This window comes from Lycorma delicatula, chromosome 5 (assembly GCF_047948215.1).
Source record: "Lycorma delicatula isolate Av1 chromosome 5, ASM4794821v1, whole genome shotgun sequence".
Classification (NCBI taxonomy): domain Eukaryota; kingdom Metazoa; phylum Arthropoda; class Insecta; order Hemiptera; family Fulgoridae; genus Lycorma; species Lycorma delicatula.
Window position 1 is genome coordinate 159796157 of NC_134459.1, and position 25451 is coordinate 159821607.

At 32.0% G+C, this 25451-nt stretch overlaps 1 protein-coding gene across 9 annotated transcripts in view; it reads right to left on the reverse strand.

Moving 5' to 3' along the window:
- AMPdeam (AMP deaminase) overlaps positions 1-25451 on the reverse strand; it is a 253902-nt gene that overhangs the window by 100884 nt on the left and 127567 nt on the right. The window contains exon 1 of one of the 9 annotated variants that reach the window (XM_075367433.1): positions 9903-10139. The exons of the other annotated variants lie outside the window; for them this stretch is intronic. Within the exon in view, the coding sequence (XP_075223548.1) occupies positions 9903-9997 (95 nt within the window). The 5' untranslated portion in view covers positions 9998-10139. Of the gene's footprint in view, positions 1-9902; positions 10140-25451 lie in introns of those variants that run through there. 9 annotated transcript variants of the gene reach the window in all.

Genomic DNA, 25451 nt, shown 5'->3' on the forward strand with positions numbered 1-25451 from the left:
ACTTCCGTCTTGAAATTATGCTTTATATAATATACTCAGGAGAAGGATAAGTAAAAAACGAATGAGTACAAATAGATAATACAAACGGTGGCTAGACTGCGCGAAATGACTATGGAATATACCCAACAAAAAAATCTGATGTGGACAACACATGACTTCCTTGCACACCTATTAAATTACATTTACACATTTTTAAAAGTACATAAAATGTTATTTCACTAAAAACTTCTGATATTTTTTTTTGTTATTGAATTATTATTCATCGTTTTTTTTTTTACAAGGAAAGTTTAATAATTATAAATAAATCAATATATTTAAATTAAAAAAAAAAGTTAGAAAAGGAGATTAAAGTCTGATTCGAACCGATGTGCCTTCCCCTAAGATCCAAATATTTCATTAAATTTTATTTAGCTATAACTCTGGAACCAATGAAAACAAGTACCACTTATGATGTATCGTTGAAAAGCTCTCAATGAGGGCTTATTACTGCGTTAAGAAAAAGTTTAGGGCTTTTTTGGTTCATTCGATTGCAATCAAAAAAGGAGATGCACAACTACATGTTACAACAGTTCTAAATCCAAAACTTCAACATTCTTCGGCTCATCGTTTTTGAGTTATGCCAGATACATACGTACGTACGTACAGACGTCACGCCGAAACTAGACAAATGGATTCAGGAATTGTCAAATTGGATATTTCCGTTGAAATCTGTAAGCAAAATGATCGCGAAATTTTTAAAATTATAGGTGAAAAAAAATCAACACCCTTGCCCGAAATCGAACCTTGACCGATAAAGTGATCGCGAAATTTTTCACGATCACAATACTTCCTTTACTTCGTACAAGGAAGTAAAAAGAATTATAAAAAATAAGCGACAATTAAGATCTTAACACATAATTAATTAACGACAATAATAGTGTTTATATTACTACTGCCAATAAAATAATTAAGTTAAAAAAAATTGAATAATAATACAACTGAATCTAATTAATAAATATCAAGGAAAGTTATTTTCAGTTACAACTTGTTAAGTGTAAATTAGATTATTCAGTACAGAATCTCCACGCAGTATTAGCTAACATACAGTAATAAGGCTTTACCGTAATAATGATTTCATCGTACCATAAAGTTTATTTCTGCATCACTTCCGTACAATAAAACTATATACAGGTGATACTGTATAATACATTTAGAAAAATATGTACTGCGCGCGATCAAGGAAAAAACATTCTCTCTCATTTAAAATTATTTTTATTAGTATACGTTAACCATTATTATGTTTATTTATAATTATAATTTATTTATTCCGTAACCATAAGAGAATTAAAAAAAAAAAATACTCAAAAAATGAACACGCTGAAGTGTGTATTTGTACTTAAAGAGTGTTTGTAATGCGAAATAATAAGAAAAATAATAATTTATTTAACAAAAAGGGTTTTTTTTTTAACAAAAAGAAAACTCAATATTACGGTCCCCCCTTTAAAATCACAAGCTTTTCGTTTCTTTATTACTAGTAGTAGTTACTGGTACGGCGAGGGATGTCCACGAAAACAATGCCAAAAAATATTGCTCATTGTCATTAGTAAAAAAAAAAAAATCGCTTACAACCAAAAGTTTAGGTAACCTTTCGTCACCAGCATTTAAACAATAATGTGATTAAAAAAAGGCCTCAACATTTTGAAATCGTTATTTATTATGACGAGTTATTCAGTTGTCATTTTTAAGCAAAAGACATGAAGTTTAATTCGCACAGTACCTTAATACGATTTTTTTTCACTACAAGAGATAACGAAGTTAAGATTTAGAATGCCGTTATTTTCACAGATAAGAACGAGTTGGCTGTCTCGATTTCATAAAACCGATCCCATGACGACGGTTCAATGTAATTTACCCACCTATTACGGTAAGGATTCGCACAATAAACGTGCAATTTATTCTTAGCACCAGATAACTTTATTAAGACCTATTCTGTCGCGTAAAAAAATGTCAGTGTCCTTCGCAAACGTACAATTATACAGACAATATAATTTTTTTGAGACCATCAAACGCCGTCATATATTTGTCATATATTGTCGTCATATATTTTTCATTCATTCCACAACGAATATTTTCTCATTTCAAGGGTTACACGAAATAATAAAATAACGACGCTTTCATTATCAACAAAACGATCGCACTACCTTATAACAGTTCAAATTTGTACGAGAAGTTTCTCTAAGATCGCTGGATAAAAAGTAGACTCGGCTTACGGATACCTAGTTCCACACATTGAAGCCGTTACATTAGGTTTTGAAGCCTTTCATTAAAGAATTAATGTACGCTCTACCTGTACCTGAAGAAACTTCCAGAGTTCAAAAATGGAATTCGATTTTTGAACTATAAACGAGACCGAATAAGCTGAATAAGGTTACAATATGTAATAAATGAATAATGTGAACGATACCGAATAAGCTGAATAGACTTTAACAAAATATCAATTTCAAATGGCCTAATATCAGTATCACTGATGAAGCTAACTTTGAAACAAATTGACACTTCAATCGATCCTGAATAAAAATCTACGTTTTTTTTTAAATTCGACTTTTTGAATCACCAGCAGGATTAAAAAACCAGTTTCTGAAATTTTGATTGGGTAGCGAAACCATTTATTTTTTCTGACCTACTTTCCAAATATATAATTTAGGGGGGAAAAAATTCAACAGAAAATCTGTTAACATTAAATAGTGTTAGTACAAAAGATTAATCTAAATTTTAATTGGAATAAGAGCCCTTAAAACAATACAGTTATCGAAGAGCAACAGGCGACTAATACAAAAACTTATGATCAGTTTGGCGCCAATTTTTACGGACCAAAGAATTGTAAAAATAAACAGCGATTAACCGTGTTAAAATCGGTAATGCAAATAAAGGATCTTGCAGGGAAGTTGAAAACACCGACAATTATAACATTTTATTCAAACTGATAGCCTAAATTTCAAATGTCTGTCGGCGAGTATAATGTTAGCTAGGTTGAGTGAAAACAGAGAATGACGTCGGGATAATCGAAGCCGTAATCACACAGGACGTGTACAATTAAAAAGTTAACGACAAAATTATGAAAAGTAGAGGTAAGTATAATTCTGATTAATATGCACAGTTTCGAATAAATTAACAAATGTTCTGCGCAAGAAAGCCGACTTTTCTTTATTTTATTTTGTATAAGTTTTTGCGCAAGAAATATACAAAACATAAATTTTAAACGAGAAAACAATTTTTTTTTTGTTTTTTTTTTATTAAAATAAAGTAAGTACTGTTTATAGTGATATCGGGGGATATAATGACATATCGGATACAGCAACCAAAAAGTTGTCTCTTGGTTGGTTTGGTACGCAGTTAATACATAAATACAGTATGTGTATTGTTTAAAATTACATCGGTTGTAGTAATGACATATCGGCTATTATGATTTATTTTTTCCACTGCAATGCAACATTTTATCGCTTATAAAGACGGACGGAAGTGACTCGTCAGTAACGTAGTATATCTATATTGTAGATACAGAAATATTTTGACGGTTAGAATGAATCACCTTTTCCTTTTTACCTGTGTATAGTATAGTAACTTGTGTAGTATTTTACCTGTATATTCTCTTTTAACATTATAACCGTAAATTGATGAAATAATTAAAAATAAAGAGTAGAACCTACACACAAACATAAAGTTTTAACTTGCTCACTACTGTCTGTTGCCGACCTTAAATTGAGTGTAAATGAAGAATGACTCAACCGATCTTCATCAGATTTTCTCATACACAACTTCAGATACACTACTACAGCATATCTAAATTTCAATGAATTTGATCAAGTAGTTTTAGAGATTTTCGAGCACAAATTTTATACACAGGCATATATACTGTGTATTTGTGTATGTGCGCGTGTGCATATAACATGTATGGAACTTACGCTTAAGTGAATGGTATTTTTGTACTCCTCATACCTGAATACGAAAAGAAAATTCAATTTCACCGAAAATTTTCATCGAAAAATCGGTAAAAAGAATCCGATCTCTCTTAACTTATTATTATAAGAAAAAGAAAGCATAACAGTTTTTAGTTTGCTTTTTTTTAATAATCCTTTCTAAATGGAGAAAACGATCGATAACTAAAAAATCTGATGTGGATACCACATGACTTACTTACACGACTATTAAAGTACACATACACATTTAAAAAAAATTAAAGTACATAATACGTTATTTCATTAATAACTACTGATTTTTTTCTTATTATTTTTATTTTTTACAACGAAAGAATAAAAAGATTAAGAGAAGATGATAAATATAGAGGAAGAAAAAACTTGAAAACTACAGAAAATGTACACAAATTAGGATCAGAATTATATCAAACCAAAGAGTGATTAAAGGACTGGCAATAAAGAACAAATAAACGAAATTATTATCAACTGCGACTTAGGGAGAATATTGTCCGACAATAAATCAGAGGAGTAATGAACTAAAAAATAAGAATTTTTTGAAATTTATTATGTTGTTCTTGTGAGGGTCTATTTTTTAGTCACTCAGTAGTTAACTTTAACGTAGATAAAATTAACAGAAATTCCACACTAATTACATAAAATTAAATAGAAATTAAACTAGAAAATCCAAAAATAATACGATTCTAAATTATAACTTTCAATTAATATTAAATAATCAGATGTTTCACCAACTATTACATATACACATATACTATTACATTAAATTATATATACACATTTTTAAAAGTATGTAAAGTTTTATTTTATTAATAACTTCTGTTTTTTTTTATTTATTTATTTTTTATTGTTATTATTGAATAATTATTTATTGTAATCACTTTTTTACAATCACGGGTTAATAATTATTAATAAATCAATAAATTTAATTTAAAAAAAAAAATGTTAAAAAAATAAAAAAGGAGATGAAATCTGATTCGAACCGATGTGCCTTCCCCTAAGATCCAAATATTTCATTAGGCTAAAACTCTGGAACCAATGAAAATAGATACCACTTATGACAAATCATTGAAAAGCTCTCAATGAGAGCTTATTACTGCAGTTAAGAAAAAATTCAAAATGTTTTTGGATTTTGGGTTTTTTTGGATACTTTTGGTTCAGTCGATTGTAATCAAAAGAGTAGGTGCACAACTAGATCCAGAATTTCAACATCCTACGGCTAATCGTTTTTGAGTTGTGCGAAATACGTACGTACAGACGTCACACCAAAACTAGTCAAAATGCATATTTCCGTTGAAATCTGAAAACAGAAATATTTCGCGATCGTAATACTTTCTTTACTTCGTACAAGGAAGTTGGTCCAAAAACCCCCAAATAAAACGAAGACAATAAGAAAAATTCAGTTATTAAATAATGTTACCTTTGGCGTTTCACATGGGCGTAAAGTATTAGGTAGAAAAGTAGTCAGACAGGGCAGGTTTTTTAATTTCCATAAGTTTTTTAAACAGAAATCTCAATAATGACGTGAAATTCCATAATTTAAACGTAAATAATATAAGATTAGCGTCGATTTTTTACCGTAGCTATTAATGTTTTAAACAAACCGTCAAAAATGTATACACTGATTAGCAAAGCAATATTAAAAATTCCAAAACTTGGCACTTTGTGAACCCAAATGTTTTTTTTTATTAATCGACAATTTTTCATCGAATTTCCCGACCTAACGTTTAGACAAACTCTCAAGATAAAAAACACAGTTTTCTATAACCGCTTATCTAACGACTTGAAATTTCGGTTTCAACATTTGTAACACAAAGGAGATGAATCGTATAGAATTAAAAGAACGTTGGTCTTTCAATTAGAATACCGTTCTTTGAAATGTAGAGATAGAACTGTAGCATCCGTTCCTACACGGGGAGTCGGATAACCTGTTAGTCATGTTTTCACGCGATGACTCATCTGCTACAGATTTCAAAACATTAGATAACTACCCTGATACGTTTAGTGATCGATTAAGACGATTAAACGTTTGATTATACTTATTACTTTGATAGTGGCTTGCAACAACACCCTTACAGATGATTATGAAAAATGACTGTTAGGGCCAACAATGCAAATATTTCTATTTGTGCAAATGTAGCTACATTTGCAAGCTTGTACTGGACGGATACAAGTTTTTATTAAACACAATTTTTCTAAAATTATTATATTTTTAATCATTTTTATAGACGAATAAACACAACTACTTCGTTTTTGCATGTAAAATATTTACATTTATTATCATCAGAATTTATATTCACGTCTAATATATTACAATTCAATCACCGGAAAATATTGATAACCGGCATCAAACTTCGCTCTATATTGCATATCTGAAATTTCTCTAATTATAAAGTAACGGTACAAGGAAAACCAATGCGACAAAAGTTTAATAATTTTTTCAAGAAATAAAAATTTCAAAAGAGAGGTTTAATAGTGTTCCGTCAACGGTACAGGCGATAGCGTGCTCGTCTGCTACATCGAAGGTCCAAGTTTGATTCCCGGTTAAAATTTATAATGAATTAACCCAAAGTAGTGGCATAATGATTAATACTTATTCGCCTTAAAAATAATAAATAAAAAAAGGTTCAATAGTATTTCATTTTTATTTTGATAAAATGATTTTGATTTTTACGTTAAAATGTATAAATCGTCCCTTAAATAATAAAATCCTGAATTAATTGAACAAAATTCAATGATGAGAGTAGTCTAGGGTAGCATTTACCTAATATAGAAGGCTTAATTATTTTATTGAGTAATACAAAAGAGTTAACTGTAAGTAAACTGTATTATACGTCCTGAAATTCGTCTCCATCCAGATACCGAACATAAGGAATCACAAATACTGAATTGTAATCGATTAACTTGAAGATAGATACGTAAAACAGGAGGAAAGGCAATTAAGAAGATTATTCTCTTTAATTTACAATCTACCGGCTATATCTAAATTTAAACTAAAACATCTAAAAGCGAGTTTGTTTTATCTTGAGTGGATTAACTACATCGTTAATCGTAGAGTTAATATACTAAGACGGGGCGCTAGAGTAAGCCAAACGCTTTTTTTATTGTCGAATCTACTCTGATGGTAGACTATTGAGATTTCAACATTATTTTAGTTTTAACTCGGACGTTCACGGTAAAATTTTGCTTGCACATCTATGTGTTAAATGAAACATGTCTGTTATCGATGAAAGTTGATTTGGCGTCCTGTAGAACTCATAATGTAACGCTTTTCAGTTTGTAATAGTTTAAGGAACGTTTTTCATGTTTTTATATTTAATAATAAACGTATCTGCAACATTAAAAGATTTTTTGCCAAGTCGTTAAGAACTAAGAAAAATATAAATTTGAAGCCGATGAATAAAATGAAGTATACGTAAAATGAAGCAGTTGAAAACATGGAAATTCCTGAAAAAAGTACGAGCGATCCCGTAAAAGTAACAAAAAATAAAATAAGTAAAGTAAAGTAAAAATAACAATGGCCATTTGTTTAGAAAAAGGTTATATATTTCACCTGCGTAACAAGGGCGCTCTGTAGCTAGTAATATATTCAAATACAGTAATATGCAATAATATATACAAATATGTACTTTTAATATAAAAATATGCTAAAATATATATATATAGTAAAAACTATAATCTCTGGGATCAATAATGCCGTTAAAAAAGAGAAAATACTCCTGAAAAGATGAACATGCTTTGGTGTAGGATCAACGACAAAACAACGGTTAGAAAACAAAATATTTACTGTGTCTAAAGGCTAAAGACAAAAAAAGAAGAGATCTGTTCACTGCCCTAAAGCGTGTTCTGATCATAAGGCCATCATGTGCAAGTGCTAGTAGTAGAAAAAATCTGGACACCACATAACTTCCTTTACGCCTATTAAATTATATACACAATTTTTTTTTTTTTTAATGAGAAGTTCATAAAATTTTATTTCGTTAATAATTTCAGATATTTTTTTATTGTAATTAAATTATTATTTATCGTAATTTTTTTTACAATCAGAGGCTAATAATTAACAAATCAATATATTTAAATTTAAAAAAGTTAAAAAAAAGAGATTAAGTCGATTCGAAATTTACATTGCTCTTGTAACATCCAAATATTTAATTAATTAGAATTTTATTCGGCTATAACTCTGGAACCAATGAAAATAAGTACCACTTATGATATTTCGTTGAAAAACCATCAACGATGGCTTATTATTACAGTTAAAAAAAAGTCCAAATCTAATTTTTTTGGATTTTGAACTTTTTTGGACACTTTTGGTTCAGTCAATTGTAATCAAAAGGGGAGGTGCACAAAAAGATATTACAACAGACCTAAATCCAAAATTTCAACATCCTACTGCAAATCGTTTTTGAGTTATGCGAGATACATATATATGTACGTCACACCGAAACTAATTAAAATGGATTCAGGGATAAATAAAATGGATATTTCCGTTGAAATCTGAAAACCGACGTTATTCGCGATCACAATACTTCCTTTACTTGGTACAAGGAAGTAAAAAAATTATAGAATTTTTTTTTTTTGTTCGGGACCACAGTTAAGAATTGCTTCAGAGAATGAGATGAATGATTTGTAGTGTGTGTGAACATGCCATGCCTAACCGGGATTCGAACCCGGGACCTCCGGGTGAAAGGCTGAAACGCTACCACTCGCGCCACGGACGCCGGCTTTAATATTGATATGGATAAAATTATCTGTAGTAGAAAACAAGATTTTAAATACTGTTTTAAGTCAAAACAAGAGCAATAATAATGTATATTCTCAAAAGCAAATAGAAATGAATAGTTTACACAGGATTAGATTATACTAAAATAGATGTAACAAAATAATTAACATAAAAATATAAAATTTTATTGTCAAAGAATATAATCTGGGGTTCCTGAACGATTAACTTGATTAGAGAATAAATACTTGCCTAATCTGAATAAAATTCAAACAAGAATATTCACAAGGGAAGCTGAAAGTTGTATAAAGTCTAATTTGAATAAGCCGAATAAATATACTTGTCCAAAGTTGAAAAATAAGTAACACAACCTGTTAATAAAGATCTTTAAAAATCATGGGATATGATGCAATATTGAAATATTATATTAATAAAAAAAAAAGGAAGACCTATTTTAATACGCAGTAGTACGGATAATATTTAGTAAGACTAAGTTATAAGGATTCACTACACTATTAAAAAGTAACGAACTCAAAATATAAAATGCCAATAAATAAACCAGAACCTTAAAAAAAAGATCTGAAATGTAATAAATAAAGAAGACACGTAATTTTCATTTATACAGAAGTTGTTTAAGTAATTTTAAATAAAAACACACATAATATCCGTAGGTCACTTTTTTTCGCTATCATTAATTCTACGGGCTCAAATATGTATTTTAACGATCTAGATGAAATAATTGGTGCAAAATCCCAAACCACGTCGGAAAATGAATCAAAGAACAGTTAAATTCATCTGTTTTCACCAGATAATTGTTTTCTCAGTCGAATTAAACATCATTTTACAGGATAATAAGTGGAAGGAGTTTATACATAACCGATTACAAAAATGTTCCGTTACATAAATTTTTAAATTATTAAGAATATTATATATGCGAGATAATATTTTTTTGTAAGATAAGGTGCCGTAAAAAATATACAAAGTAAACAGATTAAATAAAAACAATACCTAAATGTTATGATAATAAACTATTTTTTTTAAGTTACGTAAGTCTACGTACAAAAATTCATATGATATCAAGAGAAAATGTAACACCACGTGAATTTTTAAACAAAAACATTAGCATTGTATTATAAATTTGAAGTACTACTACCGGTTCAAAGTTAATAAATAATAATAATAGTAATAACAATAATAAATAAATAAATAAGACTGACGTTGGAAGCTGAAGAATCCAATCTGTTGCTAAACCAAACATTGCGGAAAAAAATAAATACCACAAGCAATGAAATAAAAGAAAAAACACCACCATGCGATCCCATTGTACGCATGCAACACACTGGAAACGGTACTGGACGAGTCTAGTATGTTACGAGTACAGTAGATCAGTTACGCGTAGGCATCGTACCGCGCCACTGTTCAGGAGTCACGAATTATGTAGTCAACAGCTGATCTGACTTCAGTCACATATATACACACACAACGGATAGACACAACAGAACTCACACAATCGATTATCGGTAACAGATGCGCAGGCGTTAGTTAACAAACATATCTTCCAATCGCAACCGATAAAATATAGAGAATGCAAATACCGCACAAATTTTTAATCTGAATACCACCTGCAGTCACAATTACATAATGTGTATATAACAAAAAAAAACAAGTATTAAATTCCTAAGAACAAGCTTCTGTAGTAAATTAAATCACGTGCAAAGATATTCTACATTTAAGAATATATTTTATAATAAACAAAAAAATTTCCAAACAATTTTATCAAGCATTAAATAACACGGTTCATATAAATTAAATATAAAAAAACTGACCCTTTAAATACGTATTTTATACAAAAACAAACAAAAAAAAAAAAACAGATAACTAAAATACGAGTACTTACTATCGTTTTTGAGAATAAAATAGATAAAGACTACGCTAATAAACAAAATTTAATAGTAATTATATAACAAGTACAATCAGAAAAAAATTTCACAACAAAGAAATAATTAATAACGAGAAATACACGTATATTTTTACTATATTACTACGTTTTTAAATAGATATAAAAATAAGTAATAGTAAGATAAAGAACCACCCACAACAATAAAACAATACCCTAAATGTGCATTTCGATTTCAAAACAAACATCTTCATTGTAATAACGGATTAATTATTAATAATAAATAACCAAACAATAAGTAAGAAAAAATAAAGATTTACAAGGCATATTCATAAAGTAAGAACCGTTTGGTCATTAAAAAAAAACCTCGTGAGGAAAGAATTGTAGTTTACTACATATCTACTTCACTTTTACACATAATCGCCATTCAGTTCGCCGCCTGGGAATTGAACCAGTTGACAACGGCAGTTTTGAGTTCCTTGTCGTTTTCAAACCGTTGTCCACCAAGCCACTTTTTCAAATGCAACAAGAGGAAGTAGTCGCAAGGTGCAACGTCAGGACTATATGGAGGGTAGTCAAAAAGTTTCCAACGAAAATCTTGAATATCCTTCTTGCCTAAGGTAGCGGTGTGAGACGCGCGTTGACATGAAGGAGGATTACGTCAGACGACAGTTTCACGCGTCGTCGATTTTGGATCGCACATCTCATTTTGGTGAGCGTTTGCAGTAAACATCAGCTGTGATTGTTGATCCAAGTTCCATGAAATCAACCAAAATAACGCCCTTTGCGTCCCAAAAAAACGGTAGCCAATATTTCTCGACTCGAGTACGGAGACTGCGTAAACTTTTTCGGTTTCGGCTAACTTGAATGGCGCCACTGTATTGACTATTGTTTCGATTCTGTGTTGGTGAAGGATATCCACGTCTCGTCGCCCGTAACAATGTGGGAAAACAAATTATCTCCATCTTGTCGATAGCCGTCCAAAAACGGTGGTCTACTACACATACTTTACTCTTTCAGTTGGTCGGTGAGCATTTTTTGTAACAACCATGCACACAACGACTGTTCAACGATTTCGTCGGACTGAATACTGGACCTGCCACTCCGCTCTTCGTCATGCACATTTGTGTGAACATTTTTAAAGTTTCGACACCACTCTCTAACTTTTCCTTCACTCATTACTGTAAGTCCATACACCGGGCACAACTCCCGATGAATTTTAGTAGCTGAAAATCCTTTTGCACAAAAATCGAATCACAGCGCGCACTTCACAACCGGCGAGAGAAACGATTGTCGCGGACATTGCGGTCTGCATTCATCGGCAGTCAAACTACTACTCTATCAAAACAAGAACTGCAATGGCTTTGAAAATAGCCGATAGATGGCCCTTCATGCGTGATACTTTGTTCAGACCCGCTAATATTTAAATATTAGCCGACGGGTCTTACTTCATGCCTCTATATACTCCTTTAAAAAAGATTCACTACAGGATTTTCAACTTAAAACAGGCCCCAACACTCAGTAGTTTATATACTAAGTGCATATTTTTGTTTAAACGCATACATTGGTGTGAGATGGGTAAAATAATGGGAAGATGTTGGTACGACTGGAGTTGGAAAGGGAAAGACTATTTATTGCCTGCACATTTGAGTATTGCCAATCTGTGGAGCACTGGCTTATGAACAAGACTACGTAACCGCGTTTAATTGTTAGTTAAATGTTGAATTCGTGATGGGAACTTATTTAGAGATGAAATCTCATGTTGAGTGACGGCGAAAGTTCAGGGAAAAATTTGAAAAGGAAGCACCGGTGTAAAGTAATGTTCAGAAGTTAGTTAAAGAATTTTTTGAAACAGGTTCGATGTTGACCAAAAACGTGTCCGATACAGATCAGTTTTAACGAGACAGGTAGTACAGAAAATTAAAGCGACGATTACAAGATTTCCTTATAAATATTTGCGGAGACTAAACCGCAAATATTTCCGTCTGTATAAAAGTAACTGCCTTTACTAGGATTGGAACCTCAGTACTCTCGATTTCGAAATCACCTGATTTGCGACGACGAGTTCACCACCAGATCAACCCGGTGGGTTAATATCTTCGGGCTGGCTCAACATAAATTCTTCTACAACTCAAAAAATTTCTATATGAGGGCCATTGATGGCATTAAATTTGGGCAAGATTAAAAAACAGACGAAGGATAGTTTTCACCATTTTAATATTTTTACTTTTTGTATAAATATTAATTACTTTTGAGTCATAGAAAATTGTGCTTTAATTTTAATAAGATGGGGTAATTATTGTTTTTTTTTTAAATCCAAAGTTTTAAAGTCATTTTTAAACTTTGTTGCATAACATTAAACCAAATCGAGCCGACTTATTGAAGTAAATGATTGTTTCAATAGATAAACGTTTGGGACTTGAATTGGTCGTAAGTTAAAACATATTATTTTTCTAAACTTAAATCCTAATTGTATCCAGTGTTATTTTTCTAAACTTAAATCCAATTGTATCCAGTGTTAATGTAGATAACATCGGAAAGTTTTTTTAAAAAAGAGGATTCCATGGTACCCGACTTAAGAATTTTAAACATTTTTTGAATTTTTTAAGATTTCTGATACTTTATAAATTTGTTTTTCAAGTTATGGCTGATATTAAAAATGTTTACAAAAAATTTTGATTTTATTTTAGCAATCATCAACTGGAGCTCAACACTTTTACTAAGAATTTGTATTTTTTTCCTCTCAATTATACATACAACATTGTATAATTTTTAAGATCAAATCAGATCTAAATCTGTTCATTGAATATTTCGGTGTTTTTTAGAGTTATAATCGAAATATTATGCAATTAAGTCATTAATATTCGAAAAAACCTACCACGTGTTTGAAATAAAATGCCAAAAGCAGACTTTGAAGCATTGTGTAATTCTCTGGCGGCTGTTATTTAGATTTCATAAGAAAGCTATAATAATGGGTACCATGATTCGACTTCCGGAAAATTTTGACATATCTTCGCGTTTCACATCCCCCAGACCCCAAAACCACAATCAATTCAAAAGTTTTATATATATATATATATATATATATATATATATATATATATATACATTTCACTTTATTGTGGACACGATAATTGCCATAATTTTAATAACGTTCAAATTGATGCAAAAAATATAACCGACCCAAAATCTCGGTCGAGTTCGTTAATGGGCAAAATCGGACCATGGGAGTGGTAATGGGGGAGCTTTTTAAAAAAAAACAAGATATCACTATAACTTTCTTATTAAGTAAAATATCGAATTCGTTTAAAGTTCCTACTATTCTTTGGATAAGGATCTAAAACTTATCTAAGTAAAGGTTTTTGATACCACCTTGGCCCAGAGAATAGAAAAAAATGGGGTTTCGTAGACAAGAAAAAATCATACCTCCCTTAATAGACACAGAATCGAATCGTTTTAAAGTGGTCATTAGTCCTCTAAACATTACATAAAAGGTTTGTCGAAAAAAATGTTTGATATGACCAACCCTAACGGCAAGGGATGACCAAAATGTTGCTGTAATTGTAAGATGGGGCTTGTCGTATGCTAAACATGTGAAACTTTTTTCACATGCAATCATGGTCGTGTTGAATAATTTTGCAGTTTTTCTTAACTTTAAGGTAAAAATCTTTTTTATCCCTTACTCAGCACCGGTGAAATCTACCTCCGGCTTCCGGCGTACAGAAAGGGATTTTTTTTTTTTTTCTTTATTAAAGGAATGTTATAAATAAAAGATGTTATGCACACACGCTTAATCACTTAAGACGTAAAAATATTAAGGTTTTATTGTAGATTGTAATGTTTACACAACACCGGAACTCGCAGACTTCGCTCGAGCAAAAAAATAAATTTCTCATCCGGGAGCCAATTCGAAGTATATCGTCTATTTTCTGCTTACTAAAGACCTGATTTGGATTACTACATTTTTGAATTTCATAACATTTGAATGGTTTCGATACCATTATTTACCGGAACGAGCAACGACCAAACAAATTAATTTTTTCAAAGTGTATTTTACTTTATTTCAGGGTAACTTTTACAAATAGCGTCGTTATAACTATTGACGAGTGTTTAGATTTTAAATGTATGTTTTAATTCTTTACGCGACCCGTTCTACAGCGAACGTACATCTAACTGCATTTTAATAACCGTTTACAAGACCTTACAGTTTTCTATGTAAATAAATAAATAAAACTACACGCTAACATTTATGGTTTGAAAATGAACAATTCGCATGCGTTTCATTTTTGTAAATACGAAAATAATGCTATGCATACAACAATTTAAAAGATATTATACCATAGTTTAGCGATACGGAACTTAAAAATAAAAACATTTGTATTACGGAATGTACATAAAAGAAATTTAGTTTTTTTCATACATTAAGGTAAAATAAATATTTTGAAATACACAATATTGCATTTTTAAAAGAAATTTGTTAAAATAAACAATCATCACAAAGAAAGAATTTTAAATATAATAATATTACAAACGTTTTTCAAAATTTTTAAAAACTTGCTCTTTACTTTCTAGTCATACTTAAATCAAATTATTAACATACATTGCACGAGTTTAATTAGTAGGTTAATTTGGATTTCAAAAGATAATACATATTGAATTTTCAAATATATTTATAAAATATCAAACAAATTTTCAATCAAACATTTACTATACACAGTAACAAAAGTAAAATATTTGCATAGGGAAGTTTTTATTTCATTTACTTAATTGGAGCTGTGTGTCTCAACATACTGCCCGCCAAAAATCATCTGTACATATATAAATATATATATATATATATATATATATATATATATATATAGTGATGAAATGTTGTCAAATTCAAAACCAAAAAAAACTCCCGTACCAAGTTTTTAATTTTTTATGTCAAACGGCTATCGGATTTGTCATCTGCGACCCCAAAAACCCTGCATAGCCGTTTTGCAGATTCTGCAATTTTTACACCCGCACCCTTAATTCAGCCCCATACGGCGGGATGTTTGCAAAGGTAATGGTGGAATAATGTATTATCACCCGACCTTAGTAACTGTGCAAAATTTCATCAATCGGCAATATTAGAAAGTATGTTAAATTAAGGATAAAAGATTTGAGGACAACATGAAAAAAAAACATTGTGAGTTAGAAAAAAGCAAGTAAAAATAACTTAAACGTTTACTTTATTCTAATTAGAATCCTGTTCTACCAATTTCATCAACGGTACCTTACCGAATGTAACAGTTAACAAACGAGATATTAACAGTACGAAACTTTTCCCCTTCCTACTGTTACGGCTTATAATGGAAAGGGTAACCCCAACGGATATTTGGTTAAAACTTATACGGTTCGGTCAATTACAAGTACGTTCTCAACGCACACCTTTTTTCAAATAGGCTAAGTTAAAGAAATTCTAGACCGCGTAAATGTTGAGTATCTGAAGAAAAACTATTTTTGTTGCAGGGTATATCTAAGCTCATCGAAAGAAAAATGTTGGTCAATAATATTATGCTACCATCCCCAAGTAAATAAGTCATATTTCCCAAAGGATTACGAGCGGAATGATGACATTATAAGCATTCTTTTGAATCGAGTTTTTTTTGTTTAAGATCCCTCTACGGTAATATAATCCCTTTCTTACTGTCAATCCTTTTTCCTAAAGTGATAGAGCGATCTACTACTTTTGGTTAGAAGTTTTGTCGTAAGGATGCAGGATCTTCAAACTAATTGCGGCCGAACTATTCGGACAATTCGATCGAGAGAAACGGGTCTATCTGAGAATTGTATTTCCAATCCGGGGTTTAACATGAGGTCTGAGCTTACCGGTTAAAGAAGGAAGGGCTTTCTAATCCTTCCTATTTAATACATAAAATACATTTAAGTAAGAAAAGTTTCCCATATCAAGCAAATAAGGGTAATTTATAGATTAAATTTGATTCTGGTAGCATAGAAATTAAAAATAAACCAACAAGACTTTTATTTATATCCATATTATAATTTTTAATATTTTATATCCGATTTTGCCCGGATTGGCTTTTTAGAAACAAATTTTTTAATGAATTGTGGCATTTTCCACAGATAACAAAATCTAATCGCAGGTACCTATTTTCCTAGTATTTAATGTGAGCACCATACGTCACACGGCACACATCCAGCCGATAGCAGAGGTCATCCCGTACCTTAATAAGCAAGTCTGGAATTATTGATGCGACACCTGCTTCAATCCTGTGACTCAACTCGGTTAGATTAGATGGTAACGGTGACACATACACTTCATCCTTTATAAATTCCCAAAGAAAAAAAATCGCACGGGGTCAGATCGGGTAAACGCGGAGGCCAAGGCAAACAAGCCCTGTCATCTGGTCCCCGGCGACCGATCCAGCGGTCGGGGAGAATTTTATTCAGCCGATCACGTACAGCATTACGCCAGCGAGGAGGCGTACCTCCTTGTTGCCAAATAAAGTTCTGCGGTTCGTATGGCAGTTTAGGAAAGAGCCATAGTTGTAGCAGATCAAGATAGTTCATTCTAAACACACTTACTTCAACCACCGGGTTAGTCTAGTGGTGAACGCGTCTTCCCAAATCAGCTGATTTGGAAGTCGAGAGTTCCAGCGTTCAAGTCCTAGTAAAGTAAATTATTTTTACACGGATTTGAATACTAGATCGTGGATACCGGTGTTCTTTAGTGGTTGGGTTTCAATTAACTACACATCTCAGGAATGATCGAACTGAGACTGTACAAGATAACACTTCATTTACACTCATACATATCATCCTCAATCATCCTCTGAAGTAATACCTGAGCGGTAATTCCCGAAGGCTAAACAGGAAAAAGAAACACACTTACTTCCGCGAAAAAGAACGGCCCGTAAACTTGCCGTCGGGAACGGCACAAAAAACATTTGGTTTTGGGGAGTCTCGTTCACGTTCCGATAATTCGTGAGGATTTTTTGATCACTAGATACGAAAATTATAAGCATTTACTTTTCCATTAACATGAAATGTTGATTCGTCACAGAATACGACACGATAAAGTCTTCATAGTAACGGTGCATCGTTTCATTTGCGAAGCTAGCGCGCAAACCATATTCTATAGGCTAATGAGATTGTAACAGCTGGAAATGATATGACACAGTTAGTTGTATGAGTTACTTTAAAACCCTCCACACAGACGTCACTGGGATCGCTAATTCGCGGCTTGCCTTCTTAATGGATTCCTAATAGGACTACGCACAAAAGATCTTACACGTTCAACATCGTCTTGGGACACACTCGGTCGTCCTGTACCTTACCCTTTACAAGTACCGCCGGTGGTTTCAAACTGTTTACACCATCAACGAATGTTATTGACACTCGAGGATCACAACGGAACGCACGTTGAACGGTAATTACAGATTCACACTTTGGAAACTGCAAAACACAGAACACTTTCTGTTGGGGATCGTCATCTTTGCTATTAGCGCTTTCAAGCGGAAAGTACGGGAAACATTTTATGAGTTTGCGTACAGCTAAAACTGTTTGAATTGCTTTTTCATTTCATGTATAATATTAATCGATGTACGTGAAATTTAAGAAATATTATATAGCTTTAAAACATTCATTTCGAAACAAACGGTACATCTTGATGAATATTTTAACCTAAAACTGTATAATTTTTTTGTAGAAGTGGACTTCAACAAATTATTTTGATAGTAACGAGTAAGAGTAAAATAAACTTATTACGTTAAAAAATATAATTGAAAAGTAAAATAATCCGAGTAGTTAAGATACTGTACTTTTTTTTTAAAGAGAAAATTTTAGAAGTGAAAATAAAATAAAAATTTCAATAATAGGTTAATAGCTAATGAAAGATTTTATAGAAAAAAACTATTACTATGTAGTAATATAAAGTTAGATCTGAAGTGTTACGTTTGGAATGCTAAACACGGATACTACGAAAAAAGGAAAAACAAAACGGAGTAAAAATGAAATAATTGAAGAATGAGCGAAAATGGCAGCTTAATTAGAACAATTCAGATAGGAAGGCTAATAAACTAGACGTACGAGAGGTGAAGGATTAATTTAAACAGTGCTGAAAGGATTGGTATGTGCACAGAAACAGAGGATGGAAGGTGCAAAAGGTAAAAGAAATAATACCAGAAAAGATTTTTTTTTTAATTTAAAGAAAAGATTTAACAAACTGAAAGAAAATGGGAGCTATCAATAACTCAAAATAGGTGGAAGTAGAAGAAAATGGAAACTGACATTGTACAAGAGACATAGAATAAGACGATGAAGTTTAAAATAAGACAACAATTGTCTATCCTTAAAATTCAATTAACAGAAAGGAACCGGTCACTTTCGAAAAGGTTTTCAAAAAAAAAATTTGTTATCTCATAATATTTTCATTTTGAAGATTTTTTTATAACGTATACCTTAGAGACCAAAAGAAAAAAGAAACACCCGCGAATTCGGTGTCTACTGTTTTTGACTGATCGAACAAGAAACAGAAATAAATATAAAAGAATAACCCAGCACTTTCACGATATAAGTTATTATGAACAACACAGTTAAACCATACGGTAAACCAACTGCACGGAGAGTACAGAAATTTACCACAAATCGAATAAAAAAACGATACTTTCTGATTAAACAGAGGCCACCTGTTTTCAGAAAGAAGGATGTTTTTTAAAAAAAAAAACTATATAATAAATATATAATTATAAATACAATCTAACCAAACTTAACCTACGCTCGGTAACCTTGACTAGCGAGCGAAGCGAACGTAGGTTAAGTTTGGTTACATTATATTTACACTTTAGTTATTTATTATATAAATATGTAAATATCTATTTACTTAAAAAAACATCATTCCTGAAAACAGGTGACCTCCGTTTAATCAGTGTAATTTTTTGTCCAAATTTTCAGATTAATATTTTACTTATAACGTTTGCATTTAAATTTTATGAATAAATTCTAATAATCACAGATCTCTTACAATAAATCGTCGTAATTAATTATCACACAAACTAACCGGTTTGTTAATCGATAAATTATTCAAAATATAAAAGTAAATTCACAAAAACAAATCGCTAAAACCAATTAGGAATATTAAAATTAGGAAATTTTCTTTTAATAATATTAATTAGTTTACTTTTAAACATAAAAACGTGAAGGAAATACTGTACAAAGAACAAGTTCAACACGCAGCAATGTGTAGAAAAACAAGTATATAATGTCTACGTTTTTAAGGTCATCTTAGTAGTCATTGTTTACGTGACCAGACAAACGTCATTACATGCAAAACATGCGCTTGGCACGCAACCCATTAGCAAATCATAATAACATACTTCTATCTACCGTAAGTCGTTCGTTCGGTTTTAATTCCTCGTTAAATGTCAAGGGATTTCATAAAGAACAATTAATTCGAAGAACTTTTATCAGATGCTATTATAGTCAAGAAAAATTTTGGCGAAAATAAGGCAGAACAATTCCTATCATAATAATCCGTCTTTAAAAAATTAAAAAAAAAAAAAATGAAACAAATTTATTTACGGAAAAAACGTAGCAGCAATGTTTTATTATTTTTTTTTTTTTTACGGTAGTTACTTTTAAAGTGAATTTTTTCTTCAGAAAAAACTATGTGCAATTCAAAAAATTATTCTAAAAATATTATTTCAAAAATTTAGTTAAGTGCCACAAACTTGACCGCTCGAAACAATCAACAACATAACATGAATTATGCGAAATTCCTTTTTTTTTTTTAAAAAACCCATGAATTTTGATTTTTACATATATTTTCATAAGATTACATTCAAAACTTGGCGTGTTGATGACGTGCTGAAGGAGCGGGAAAATAGTTAACCTGATATTAGTTGTAGAATTTTTAGGTCTATAACTGCAAAAGTAACTAAAAAGACCAGATATACGAGGTTTGGCTATTAAATAACGAGACTAATGCGGTAAAATATTTTATTTTAAATTTACACATATTTAGTCATTATTCCCTTCAATATACACCCCTCCTCTACCCCTAAAACACTCCATGCGAATTTTCCACTGTTCGAAACAGTGCTGGAAGTCTTCTTCTGTGAGCTCTTTCATGACGCGTGCCGCCTTTTCTTTCACAGCTTCAACGGTCTGAAATTTTGTTCCTTTTAATGCAGATTTGACCTTGGAGAACAGATAAAAGTCACATGGTACCAGGTCAGGCGTATAACGCGGATGGTCTAACACTGATATGTTATACTTAGCTAGAAACGTCTTGACAGACTATGCAGTGTGAGCCGGTCGTTGTCACCTATGACTTGTTCTGCCACAATTCGGGTCGTTTTTTTTCTTATTTTTTCATTAAGATGAGGAACGACCTCAAGATATTAATACTGATTAACAGTTTGACCATCAGGAACCCAGTGAAGGTAGAGAATCCCATAAATATCGAAAAAACAAGACCCGGGTAAACATCATCTTCAACGTCTCCTCGGCCATCTAGGAAACCTTAAACCACTAAAAAAACTTGAGCACGTGATAAACGTTCATTGCTATATACTTTTTTAAATAAAAGATAACTTTCAGTAGCGGTTTTTCCATGTTTCATATGAAATTTCATGACAATTCATTGCTCTAATAAAACACTTATCATTTTTTTGGCAAAAAAAAAAGATGTTATCCGAAGAAGACCACGGCCAGAACAATATGTCTACAGAAACTGGAGTGGCAATAATCGAATGAGAAGGCTTCACGCTACACAGCTGTAGGTCGTACGAATTTGGTGCATGCGCAGTGACATAGTGCTATAGTTGCTACACAGATATCATATCTCCCTCACTCACTGTCTCTCTTTCTCTCTCTCCCTCTCCCTCAATTATCGCATTACTAATTTCAAATCGTTCGTTACAAAACTGCATTTATTTAAAAGTAGATAACAATACATTATTTTGTAACACAGCATACCAAACAATTTTAACGAAAAAATAAAACAAGAAAAAATGAAAGACAAATTAAAAATAACTCGTTTCGCCGATCTTAAATAGGCAAACGAAAAGTTTCACTGCTTACGATACGTCAATTCAAACAGCGACCTGACTATAGAAGGAAGTTAACTCATGAGATATTACCGACTGAAAGTGAATTTCAGTTAGAAAAAGTCTATATCTAATTACCACCTAGTTTACTTTTTATTTTTTTTCTTCTTTACCTACCGGGAATCACCGTCAGGTATTTACTTCAGAAAATGAATGAGGATATGTATGAGTGTAAGTAAAGTGTGGTCTTGTACAGTCTCAGGTCGACCGTTCTTACGATATTTTTACATGGATTTGAATACTAGATCGTGGATACCGGTGTTCTTTGGTGGTTGGGTTTCAATTAACCACACATCTCAGGAATGGTCGAACTGAGAATGTACAAGACTACACTTCATTTACACTCATACATGTCATCCTCATTCATCCTCTGAAGAATTATCTAAACGGTAGTTACCGGAGGCTAAACAAGAAAAAGAAAAGGAAAAGGTCGACCGTTCTTGAGATGTGTGGTTAACTAAAACCCAAACACCACAGAACACGGGTATACACGATCTAGTATTCAAATCCGTATCAAAGTTTAGTTTCCTTTACTAGGATTTGAACCTTACAACTCTTTACTTCGAAATCAGCTGATTTGGGAAGACGCGTTCACCAGTAGACCAACCGGTGGGTTACCATCTAGTTTACTATACATCCTATACTAGGATGAAATTACAACTTATCTCTAAATGAGAAAGAACAACAACAGGAAATAATAACATATTATTCAACTCATTCATGTCCACAAAGCATTAAAAATCAATGCTACAATACTAACAAAATGCAGGGAGTCATACAAAAACGGTTTTTTTAATTCATATATGAACTGAAGTGAAACATCGAACAGATATGCTACATAAATATTTTTCTGGTTAATAAATAATTATACGAATTTTTAAAATTCGACATACGTTTATTAACTATAATTATTAAAGAGTTTATTTAGAATAATTCTTTGTAAGACTAAACAAATAAAATTTAAATAAATAAATAATTCCAGTTATGCAATCCTTCCCAATAAATATAAACACGTTTTTCTACATATTTTATTCAATTATTTAAAATATCTACACAAACAACCGCTTGAAAAATAAACATTATTCAATATATTTACTGATATTACTCAAACATAAATAAAAACAACATTTCATTCCACATATATATATATATATACAAAATATTTCATGTACAAATAAAAAATACATCTCAATAGATTAATGTGTTGATTATTGATTAGAAATTAAGTCATAATCTTGATCGCCTTCTGAATTAATATTACGTAATTACTGCCGCCAAAAATTATTTAAATAAAACTTCATCAAGCTAATTTTATCATAACCTTGATTGATGAAATTCAGTAATGAAATAACTTAAAATACCATTTTTGAATACGAAAAGAAGGCCTCACGTAAATTCTTTAAAAGAAAAACAGTAGTGATTCGGACATTTATTCAAGCAAGTGGAATTTAAAAAATTTAACAGACCGTGGTTTAATGACCAAAAAATCCGCAACAAGATATTTCAACGCAGGTAGCACTTGACATTTGTTTGGATACTTCTTTGTCTACCGGACAGTAACTGTAATCCGGTCCGTAGGTCGTCACATACGCAAAATCATATCAAGGATTCACGGACCGTACACGTCACGCATCCTTGTGGTAAGTCGTTGTTGTACGACTTACCGGGTAAGACCTACAATTACACATCCGAGGAATAAATTCAACGTTTAGGAAAACGGGTGGTGTTGGAGAAGGAAAATCTACTCTCAGATGAACCTGGACTGATAGACAAACAATTTCGGCCAAAATAAAACTCATAAGGCCTCTCCAGGCAGCGGAAGCCCAGTCAGTTTTTTCCTTTCGGGAATTGTTAACTAGATGGAAACGACACAACGCTGATCAATGATTTTGACTCGACCACCTAAACATGCGCTGCAACAAAGATTGTTTTTCCCCTAGGAATTTACAATTATTCCCAGGACTAGTACAAGATTCGTAAATGAATAATTTCACTCGTCTCCTATATCTGGTGGCATAGAACCGCCAGTAACTTGACAAAAAAAATATGAAAAAATTAAAAGAAAAAATCCCTTTCGGCACGCCGAAAGGCGGAGGTAGATTTCACCGGCGCTAAGTAGGAGATAAAAAATATTTCCATCTTAAAGGTAAGAACTTCAAATTTACTCAGTACGACCAATGGTTACATGTGAAAAAAGTTTCACATGTTTAGCATACGAAAGCCCCATCTTCTTACAATTCCAGCAAGATTTTGGTCATCCCTTGTTGTAAGGGTTGGTCATATCAAAAATTGTTTCAGACAAAAGTTTTAGGTAATGTTTAAAGGACTAACGACCATTTTAAACCGATCCGATAATGTGCCTATTATTGGAGGTATGATATTTCTTCGAAACCCATTTTTTCCACCCCCTGGGCCAATGGTTAGTGATATCAAGAGATAAGTTTTAGGCCCTTATCCAAAAAATAGTAGGAACTTAAACGAATTCAATATTTTATTTAATACGAAAGTTATAGCGATGTTTCGTTTTTTTTTCGAAAATCCCCCCTCATTTCCACTCCCATGGTACGATTTTGCCCATCAAAGAACTCGACCCCAAGATTTTGGGTCGTTATACTTTATGTATATGTGTGTGTGTGTGTGTATATATATATACGCACACACACACACACACACACACACACACACACACACACACACACACACACACACACACACACACACACACACACACACACACACACACAAATAAGCTGGTTTTGGGGTATGGGCGATGTGAAACACGAAGATATGTCGAAATTTTTCGGAAGTCAAATCATGGTACCCATTACGATAGCTTTCTTATGAAATCTACCTAAAAAAATAATACCAGCGATGAGATAAAAATAACTTTAGCATACTCTTAACGGCTCTCAAGCACGGTACTAGCACGACAAGCGACTTGTACTACCCAAAAGATACTTACAAAGTCATGTTCCTCCCGTTAGGACCTGTTTCACAGTTCCTCCCGGTAGAACCTAACCGGATTCGATGACAACTGTCACAGTGACAGGTTAACACAGTGTTAACCTACACAGGCTTCTCTTCCTTAAAAGATTATCAAATGATGTTTTGTCAACTAGCATTTTAACTGCAAACTATACACGTTCAGTTCGTCCACCCAAGAGACACGCGTACTTCATCGGTATGAGTTTCGTGCAAGGCTATAATCTTGACACGGTGGATTCAATCGGTATCAGTTGACTCACGGAGACGGAAAAGTAAAGTTGCTCCGAGAAGAGCATTCGACCGCAAAGAAGTGATCCGACCCAGGATCATCTGGGACGCAAGTAAACCCGGTTTCGATCTGTTGATGGTAGCGCACAACTGCCTTCTAGAAGTCAACTTGAAAAATGAAAAGATATAGGAGGCATATTTATCAACTAATAGAACATAAACACAAAAGGTTCGTCAAAATAAGTTAGAAATCATCTTGATTAAGAACTTTGTTGGTTTAGGTAATCGATAATTAGTTTAAAAAACCTGATCTCGAGTTTAATTTCTGGTAAGAATCTATCATCAATCGTTTTATTCAGATCATCTTCACGGTTAAATTTCACATATAAATTCAAGTTCTAGATCTGAAATCTGAAATTCAGAGAAATAAAATGCATGTCGATATAAAATGAATGTCACATGCAAACAAAAAACATACTAGAAATATAAATATTGCAATAAAAACAAATTACATAATAAAAGCTAACCGATGGGTCAAACCCGTTTTTCATCAACTGGTA